The following is a 10,944-nucleotide window of genomic DNA, read 5'->3' as shown; positions in this document are numbered from 1 at the left end:
GTTGCGCAACCAAGATAGGCAAAGGGAGGTAATAATAATTTTTCAAACTTGCATTTCTAATGAATTCAATCTATATATGTAATTGTTAATGCAATTATTTTACGAATATAATACAATATATCGGTTAGTTATACATTTTCTTAGGTAAAGTATGTTTATCACATTTATACTTATGATAAAATAACTCGATCTTGGTTGGGCAACTGCAATAGGAAAACCAATTATTAAAAATATCACCTTATAACCATACTTGTATTAAGCGCTAACTGAACATAAATGAGTGTAAATGATCAGATGTTAAAGTTTAAAACAAATCCGTTACTTAGCCAAAATCTGATTATCCACCTTTAAAGATATCTGTCAAGTCTCCGCAAAATCTCCACCTATTTAAACAAATGTTTTATCAAGATACAAGCGTATATACTTCTTGATAGTATAATTTCCAAGAAGCTCCTCTAGTTTTGTTATGATTTTATGTTATCTTACATTTCACAAATAATCAAGGCTTTCAAGTGGTTTGTTGTTTAACGTATAACGATGAAGTGTTTAGACGAGGTAGAGGTAAATTAAACGATGACAACAAGAAGGTCTTGATTATTTTCATTCTTACATGTTCACTGATTTTTTTTTATAAAAAATATGCTGGGCTTCATTTATCCGAGTAGAAAAGGATCGGGCGTCAAGCGGCAATTGACGTCATAATCGACGTCACCGTTACGCGTATCAACCGTTGTTTATATCAGAATATACAGAAATTGATATCCTTCTTTCTTGCATACCAGACTGGGATTTCCGGTATTTTTACCGGTGCTGGAAAAATCCATCTTACACTCCAGGGTGTAAGATGACTCTCGTGCTGTAAATGACGTATTACGAACTACTTATTTACAGAAGAGTTATGTAGTAATTTATGTATTATTTCATAAAACGGTCCTCTTTGTTCCTGATAGTATATTTCTCGATTCAAAAAACGTTAATTTATCAAAAAAAAAATTGTAACGTTACTCTGCAACTGATAAAACAAAACCGGAACTAAGCTTTGCCAGTTGTCTTTGAAACATTATGTCGTCTTTCCTGTTTGCGGACGTTGGTTTCCCGCGCTTTGTTTAAATGCGCTACTATATAAGAAATAGTTCTGAAAAGGAACACGTTCGATTGATTCTATTTTTACAAGTATTTCTTGAATATGGTATGCAAGAAAAATATTCGATCACTGGCTGTAGGTGCATATAGGAATATCTGGCTCTCGGGAAACTGTTTATGCCGTAACTCGGCAGGAGCCTAGTTACCGCCTAAACAGTCACCCTCGAGCCAGATATTCCCATATGCACTTACAACTAGTGAAAGAATCTTACATTCTTTAACCACTTCTGTGCCAAGGGTCACATTTGGGCCGATGTTGTTTACTACTCTAGGGTGCCTCAAGTAAACAGATTTAATGAGACAGAATTCTAACTACAACATTGAAAAAATAAAGTCGAATCCTGTAGTTCTGTTCTGGATTTTGCTGACTTCATTCAAAAATAACATTGGGGCAGAAGTAAAATCTACCTGCATTTCTTCCACAATATGTAATCTAAAGAATGAAGGCAAAATAGAGAACTTTTACCGTACGTAACTCAGTATTTTTAAAGATGTCTAACTCTACCCCTCCTGATTCAGAGGTAAATTCACTTTGAACAGCAAGAAATCGCTTATAAAATGAAAATTTTCCGCTTTTGTACAAAACATCCATAATTAGCCTTGAAAAAAGTAAAAACTTACTAGAAAAAAAAGGAAAATATGGAGATAAAATTGGGTCCCAGTGGGGCTTGAACCTACGCACCCCTGAAAATGGCAGTCAAAGTAGGTTAATGGTAGGAATTGAATACTCTTCAAAAAGGAGGTACTTTATTAGGTGTCCAATACCTTAAATATAGTATTACTTTGCAAGATTTTGTTGTTCTTGTTACAAGTGTCTTCAGCTCGAGTAATGTTTATCTTAATCAGAATTTAGAATATTTTTACAGTTAGACCCTATTTTATTGCTGATATTTTAATCTGAAACGGAAGACAGATTCAATCTTCAAATAATTAAATATTAAAACGCATAAATATGTGTGTGAATGTTTGTGGCATTCCTCGTAGGCCTACCTTACCGACATGGGAAAACATATACACTAAATCATCTGTAGGATTTATGTGCCACATGTTTTATGTATTCTATATCAATGCTAAAAGCTATGATTTATTTCATTTAAAGTTAAATCATAATGATGTTTGTATTTCTTAAGAATGACTGTTACCTTTTTTTATTCTGCAATGTCAGTTATTATCTTGCACGTTTTCTTCCATGTTTATGCATGTATCTTTTTGTTATTTCATATTTCTAAGGAGTACATTGCACTTTAACTAAATTGTCACCATTTATTAACTTTACTCCATCCATTTATCTGTATTTTGTGCGAATGTTAATTTCCTAAAACTATTCCTGAAATTTATGGAGGCTGCCATGTTGTTTACTGCAGTGTGTAGAAATACATCCATTTTGATATTAATGCACCATATTTGTATCATTTTGTGTAATGTTCATTGTGATAGGATGTTAGAAACATATTTTAATCATTAACTGTCACTGAAACTTTACATAATATTGTTCATTTTTGTGAAAGAAGTGTGCACTATTTGTTAGGTCAGTCGCGGTGTAAATTTGGAACTTTCAATCACCGGAATTCTCCATTTTATTGCATCAATTACATTTTATCTACCCAAATGTTACTCATCATTTGATTTCATACCATAAGAGATATATTGTCTTTGTGTATTATTGCTCACATTTTACTGTATGTCATATTATTCGTAATTTTACTTGGAAATTCCGCTTAGCGTATTTTAGGATGAGAATTCCTACCCAACTCTGATTGGCTTAGAAAATTCCTAAGTGCAATCTGATTGGATGAGACATTGCTCCTAAATTCCTAAACGGGTCAAAGCTTATAAATAGAGCGATCTGCCTTACTTGGAAGAACAGTTGCGAAGGCGCCATTATTCAAATTATTATTGGTCAAAACAACTAACGTACAAATCCTCAATCCAATTTTTAGTAAGTAATTAGGAATCTTTCCTAAATATCGGTTATCCAATCTTAGGTTCATTGAATTAGTATTATATAAATACATGTATAGGTATACTTGTATATGAAATAGTTTTAGTACGAACTTAAGGAAATCTTAGTTTTTAGGAATACGGTCTAATATATTTACTTAGGCAACTGTCCCCATTTGAGAGCCGGTGCACTTCATGAATATGATTATTTTTTAGGATTAAGGATTGCTATTTGTATGTTATATGTCGGATATAATGCATTATTGCATTTAATACAGAGTATTACAACTGATATCGTTGTCGTCTTCTATATCTTAATTGAAGTAATACTACTGCTGGTGTATTGAAACTCCAGTAGTCTTGTATATTGTAGTGTATTTCATCAAGGCATCCTGACCCCCTGGCTGAAGTACGCTACAAACTGGTGTCAGAAGTACGGTATTGATGCCAGAACATACCGTTTAACGAACACACAGTCCTAACGGGATGGTAATAGAACTAATAATCACTGTGGTGACTATGTTCCACTACCACCTTCGCATCACAGTATAACACTCACAATTAAACCAGACACATATGATGGTTCACAGAGTTTTGAGCAATACCTTTCTCATTTTGAGGATTGCTCTGAACTAGCTTGCTGGTCCTTACATACACGTGTTCTAACCTTGTCTGCCAGATTATGTGGGCCGGCTCGAACCTACTACATGACTCTATCAGTGAGTGAGCGCAGAAACTATGACACCCTTATTGCTAGGTTACAAGATAGGTTTGGTCATTTAAAGCATCAAGATTTGTGGCTGCAAAAACTAGACAACAGAAAACGTCAAAAGGTTGAAAGTGTTGCATCTTTAGGAGACGATTTCAGACAGCTGGCACAAAAGGCTCACTCAGATCTTGGAGCTAGAGCACAAGAAAAGCTAGCACTAAATCAATTTTATAAAACAGTGTCTACCGACATGAAATGCCGGTGTGTTGATAATGAGTGTACTACGGTAAATGAGGCTGTAACTGTAGTAGAATGTTATGAAAGCATTTTAGGAATTCAGAATGCAGCCCCTATTAGAGCTCTTGATATTAATTCAAAGCAGAAATCAGAAACTGAAGAACTTAAAACAATGATTAAAAAGACAGAGGAAATGTTAGAAAAGATTGAGCGCACCTGCAGTAGTAACTCAACTCAGACCTCTAGCAGCAACGCTAGACTGTGTTTCGGTTGCAACTCTGCAAATCCTTAGTGGAGAAACTGTCCCCTTAACACTACCACTGACCGAAATAACACTTTCCGTAACAGACAAAATTTCCGTCGCTCAGAATATTCTCAACGTTACCAGAACCGTAATAATCAAAGTACTGAGAGGCTGACTTCTAAGCAAGGGGAGTCACAGGGTCTCTCTACTAGCTTTCAGGAAAACTAGATGTGGCTAATTCTGCGGACAAAGGATCAGCAATAGTCAAATAGCCCAAACAAAGTACAGAGATTCATACTGCTCGAGCAGGTTCGGACCTAAATAAATTTGATAATGGTTTTCATACTACGTGTTATGTCAATTCTGTTGCTGTAGATTTTCTTGTCGACTGCGAAGCGACATCCTCCCTAATTTCAAAGAAAAAACTCTTTGAAATTGATCCTCATCAAACTTTATTTTACCAGTTACACAGACCTTACATGCAGTAAATGGTGAAGAAATGTCCGTATGGGGTAGCGTTGACCTTATTGTTAAACTTGGAGACAAACGCTATGACATAACATTCATTATCTGTGACATGGATACTGGGGGTATCCTGGGGCAAGACTTCCTAAAGCGGAATGTTGATGGCATCAACTACAAACAAAACTGTCTCCAGATGGGGAACAATATTGTATCTCTTTGGAGTGATGGTAAGGCATACCAGATTTGCAGGGTAAAGTGAAAGATACTATAGGCCTGCCTGGTCAATCTAGGATGTGGATTCCCTTAAAAAATCCACATTCTGAACATCTCAGTAAAAACGGATTCCTTGAGCCGTCTACTAACGTAATGGCTAAAATGAAGTCATTTTAATGAGTGGAGTTGTTAAAACAGAGAAAGAGGTTGTTGTTAATGTCGTAAATTACGGCTAAACTTCAACAACCTTATATAAGAACATGAACATTGGTACATGTGTATCCTATTTTGAAGAACAGAAGCGAGACTCAGCTAGGGTAGCTCACGTGACTGAAACAGACGCAGAATCAATCTTACCAGACCATCTTAAAGATCTATTTGAACGAAGTTCTAAAGATCTTAATGAAACTGAGAAGCAAGGTTTGGTTAAGCTACTGTGTAAATATTCAAGTACCTTTTCCAAATCTCAAGAGGATATAGGTTTAACTAACAGAGTTCAACATCCTATCAATACTAAAGATGCTCTGCCTATTCGTCAGCCGCCACATCGTCTACCTTTAGGTAAGCGGGCAATAGAGAAGGAGGAAGGGATCTATTATAGAACCCTCTAATAGCGCTTGGGCTTCCCCTGTTGTTCTTGTTACTAAGAAGGACGGCACTCCCCGTTTCTGTATCGTCTATAGAAAGGTCAATGACGTAACGGTCAAGGACGCCTATCCGTTGCCTAGGGTGGATAACTGCATCGATGCTTTATCAGGTGCCAAATGTTTTAGTTCACTTGACCTCAATAGTGGGTATTGGCAAGTTGGTATGAAACCCGAGGATAAAGAAAAGACAGCCTTTGCTACAACGGTCGGTCTTTTCCAGTTCACTGTTATGGGTTTTGGTTTAGCCAATGCCCCTTCTACATTCGAGCGGCTTATGGAAAATGTCTTGCGAGGCCTCCAATGGAAAGAGTGCCTGCTTTATATGGACGACATTATAGTTCCAAGTAACACCGTCACTGAGGGTCTCATAAGACTAGAGCACATATTTCAAAGACTCAAAGCAACTAATCTTAAACTTAAGCCATCTAAATGTATTCTGTTTCAGAAAAAAAGTTAAATTCTTGGGTCATTTAGTCTCTGAATCTGGTATAGCTACCGATCCAGATAGATTTCGGCTGTGCAAAATTGGCAGAGACCTAAGAATGCCAGGGGTGTCAAAAGCTTCTTAGGCCTTTGCTCATATTATCGACGTTTTGTTGAGGGCTTTGCAAAGATTGCCAAGCCCTTACACACAGTCACTGAGAAATCTGCCAAATTTATATGGACCGATGAGTGTGAACAAGCCTTTAAACCTTAAAACAAGCTCTAGTGTCATCACCAATTTTAGGATATCCTGTACCTGGATCACAATTCATTCTTGATACAGATGCTAGCCACGTATCCACAGATTCCGTACTTTCACAGGTTCAAAATGGCAGAGAGGTTGTAATTGCCTACTTTAGTAAAACCCTAAACAAGCACGAAATGGCGTATTGCGTCACTCGAAAAGAGCTTTTGGCTGTTGTGCACGCTCTTAATGCCTTTCATCATTACATATATGGCCAGAACATTGTCCTTCGAACTGATAACGCAGCAGTTAGCTGGATGAAAAATCTCAAACAACCAACGGGGCAAGTAGCAAGATGGCTCGAAGTTCTAGGTACTTATGACTTGGCAGTGAAGCATCGACCTGGTATACAACACAGGAATGCTGATGCATTATCCAGGGCACCCTGTTCCAAATGTGCCAAGCAACAGAGTAGTAATGAAGTACTTGATGGAACCAATGACATTGTACCAGATGTCTCCGCGACAAGAATTAATGCTGATGATCAGTCCCTGAATATTGACATCTGTGCTGTCCAAAAGCTAAACAGCACTGAAGAAGATGTCTGTAATTCCAGTCACTTCTCACGAGCTGTAACAAGAAGCCAAAAAGCACCATTTCATGATTCACTTTGCTCATTGCCTGGGTGGAGCCCAAGTGAGATCTATGATCAGCAAAAAGCTGATCCGGAGCTCAATTCTATCATTCAAACCTTAGAAAACTCTCCTGGTAGACCTAGATGGCAAGATATAAGCTCACAATCCTCTTCAGCAAAATCACTCTGGAGAATGTGGGACCGTCTATCTTTAGAAAATGGAGTCCTAGTCAGAACATGGCATGACGATATGAAACATCGTCATAAACAGATTGTGGTTCCAAAACTCAGACTTGCTGAAGTTATTCACTATATGCACGATGTTTCTACAGCTGGCCATCTTGGTGCTGAGAAGACTCTGGAGAAAATACGCCAAACTTTCTATTGGTCTGGGATGAAAAAGGATGTTCAGGCCTACTGTAAACGATGCAATCAATGTGCATCTAGAAAGCCAGCAAAGCCAAACAGGTCCGCTTTAGGTTCGTCTTATGTCTCAGAACCTCTAGAAAAATGTTCTGTAGATATTTTCGGACCTCTACCCAAAACAAGCTCTGGCAACTCTTATGTCCTAGTTATCTGTGACTGTTTCACTAGATGGATAGAAGCAGTTGCCCTGCCTAACCAGGAAGCATCTACAATAGCAAAAGCTTTTGTTGACCATTATTTGTCTCGCTTCGGTGTACCTATGACTATTCACAGCGATCAGGGTCGTAATTTTACATCAAAACTTTTCAGTGATATGTGTGAACTCCTAAATATACATCACACAAAAAGCACGCCAATGCATCCGCAATGGTACTGTTGAGAGATTTAACCGTACTCCTGCTGCTATGCTGACCATGTACTGTGCTGATAATCAGCGGTCATGGGATCAGTATCTCCCACAGGTCATGATGGCCTACCGATCTTCCAAAAACTCGACCACTGGTCAAACACCAAACAAAATGGTGTTTAGGCGTGAAGTTGTTTTACCGTTACAGGCCTGCATTGATCTACCGCCATCAGAAAACGTCCCTGATGATATCAAGGTGTCACCAGAGAATTATGTAACAGAACTTCAAGAAAATCTTAGTGTTATACACAATAAGGCCCATAAAGTTCTCAAAACCAATGCCATATACCGTAAACGCCATTACGATCTTTTTGCAAAAAGAAGGTCATTTAAACCCGGAGATCTTGTATGGGTTCATGACCCAACACGGCGTCCAGGTGTATGTAGCAAGCTATCTGGCCGTGTGTAATTGTAAACAAAATTGACGACTTGGTTTATCTAGTTAAACGGTCAACAAAAGCACCGGCCTCACCGCTGCATGTTGACCGCCTCATGAAGTACGTTGGCTCAAAGCTCCCCTCTTGGGTGAAGAAAGAACTGCCTAGTAATGATGCCCATTCGCAGTAAATTTTTAACAAAGCAACAGAATGTCAAGGAAATGTGGTTGTCTGCATCTAGTTTAGCTGATGTTGGTGGCTGGTCCATCCGACAGTGTCTGTGCAACTTTTAATTCGAACCGAGAGATCTCTCATTTGAGTAATGAAGGTGAATTGATCACTCACCAGCGATTTACTCCTTGGCGTCGTGTAAAATCAACGAAGAGATGCAGTTAGGTTACCTTGACATGTTTTTCCTCCACCATTGGTGTCTTCTGTTGGATATTCATTTTTGTTATCTGAGAGTTGAGTCTGCATATCTTTTATATAATAAATCTAGTCTTAACGTCATACTTAATCTCTGCATTTCTTTACACAGGAATGAACTGTGGTGACACAAGAAAAGTGAAGTCAACCTTAGGCACATTCAGCTGCCAAGAGTGCCCGGCAATTTTCCTGTCGAGAAATGATTTGAAAAAGCATAAGAAGACAGCTAAGAATGACCTTGATCTTGACCGTGTTATCTGCGCATTCTGTGTGCAGAAAGAACCGAGGGAGTTCCGACGTGTGGGCGGTCTCCGCTTTCACATTAAAACAAAGCATGCAACAGAGCTCCTGGACGCTCCAGAGGGACTGCTTACCACACGCTTACCACACGCACAGTCTTCTGTTTCACTCTGGAGCCATTGATTGAATTATCTCAAGGAAAAAGTTTGATGACCCGGCTGCGGTATATGCAAGGCAACTTGTGATCCGGTAGTGTACTGGCAGGACGCCTGGTGTGTCCAAATGGTTAGCTGGGTGGGAACTGGCGAAAGGGTCTCCAAACACGGGCGAAAAGAGACCATCAACGTCCTTGGAGGCGACGATGGATCTGTCATTCTCAGCGGATTTTCGAGGGATGGACAGCCTATCACGAAGGCAGAGGGCACTCCAATGTTCAACTGAAATTCCAAGTGGCTCTTGGAAAGTGCTTAACAACCCTGAGACCAAAGCTGAGAGTGCTGCCCTCCTTGATATTCAGGAACATTACATTTATGTCCTTTTACATAAGCCTAAGCCAAGTTTTCAGGCTAAAGTTCAGAAAGTGTCTGAGACTCAAACTCATGTCTCTCCATCAGAAGCACCAGATGTGCCAAGTACACAACCGGCCAGCCCAGAGGGAGCTAATGACGACCTCATGCAGGAAGTAATGAAATCGTGTGGTATACGCCCACCATTTTCACCAATACCATCATCACCGAGATTCACCTAGGCCCTGCTGATGAAGCCACTTCCAACGACACAGAAGACCCATTTCCACAGGTATCCGTGCTCTCCACATCTGCCAGTTTATCTCCAGCTCTCCCAGATGTCATGACATCCTTTCTAGGCACTAGTGTATCTACACCTGTAGCTGTGCTTCCATCAAAGAAGTCAACTCCATCTCCAGTTGTTTTAACTGTTGAAGTGGTTCTTCCACCTCTAGCAGTATCCAGGGATGAAGTTGTCCTCCCGCCTCCAGCTGTACGCTCTTGCAGCTCTTATGTTGAAGTGGTCCCTCCACCGCCAGCTGTATCCAGTGATGAAGTTGTCTCCCCGCCTCCAGCTGTAAGCTCTTGCAGCTCTTATGTTGAAGTGGTTCCTCCAGCAAACACATCACAGCAAGATTGCTCTTCAGTTGTCAGCATGTCTACTGTTTCACAATGACTTCAAGTGCAATTGACTCTTTACCACTGCTCAGCAGAAGCAATAACTCATGCTCCCTTTTCACTAGTATCACTCCTGTTTACTGCTGTTCAAGTGTTGCACCTACACCGACTTATGAGCCGACTATGGTTGGCGGTCAGAGGCCGTCTGAAGTCATCTACAAGCCAACATCTATACTCTCCCCCCGACATAGTTAGAGAGAGAGCTAGAACTTTGCTGACAAAGGGTTGTATGCCTTTACTTCCATCAGCACGCCGTGACTGGAATGCCATACCAGACCAGAGCATCCAACTCTTCCATGGTCTGTTATGGCCTCCTTCTAACTGGAAATCAATGTTGGCAGACCAAAGGTCATTAACAGTCGAATTTGCTGCCCTCACTCTATTGCGCCGGAGAGGTACCACCAGTTTCTTCCAAGACCGCTTTTCACTTGTTCACCAGCATAACTTTCTGGTTCTTCCTGGAAGTGGGCCTTATAAGACCGATATCAGAGGGAAGGCCCTGTTTACCGAAGCTGTATCCCGAATCATCAATGGACAAGATGTGTCACCCTTATCAGATCAAATGGACTTCCTGAGCTGTTTCAATACTGGCAGTGATTGCGTTGACCAAGATGTACTTCAAAAGATCAGTGCTGTGCTATTAAGACTAAAATGAAATATCAATAATTCATTATTATGTGTGATAGAACTTTAAAGAAATTGAAATAGTGTTCGCATATGTGTTTAGTCTTAATTGTAATCACTTTTAGTGTTTGACTTGTATTTAATTATAAATGTACAAATTTTATGTCAGGTTACTTCAGGAGAAGTAAAACTTTTAAGGTAGGGAGAGTTGTAGGATTTATGTGCCACATGTTTTATGTATTCTATATCAATGCTATAAGCTATGATTTATTTCATTTAAAGTTAAATCATAATGATGTTTGTATTTATGAAGAATGACATTTACCTTTTTTTATCCTGCAATGTCAGTTGTTATTATGCA

General features: G+C 39.4%; 1 protein-coding gene across 1 annotated transcript; it reads left to right on the top strand.

Annotated features, from left to right (window-relative positions):
- The first annotated feature begins 9,624 nt into the window (after positions 1–9,624).
- Positions 9,625–9,957, top strand: LOC123533324 (uncharacterized). The gene has a single exon (XM_045314967.1). The coding sequence runs from the start codon at positions 9,625–9,627 to the stop codon at positions 9,955–9,957; it is 333 nt and encodes a 110-aa protein (XP_045170902.1).
- Positions 9,958–10,944: the final 987 nt, after the last annotated feature.

This window comes from Mercenaria mercenaria, chromosome 12 (assembly GCF_021730395.1).
Source record: "Mercenaria mercenaria strain notata chromosome 12, MADL_Memer_1, whole genome shotgun sequence".
Lineage (NCBI taxonomy): Eukaryota > Metazoa > Mollusca > Bivalvia > Venerida > Veneridae > Mercenaria > Mercenaria mercenaria.
Note: the sequence above shows the minus strand (reverse complement) of the source record. Positions and strands in the feature narration are given on the sequence as shown.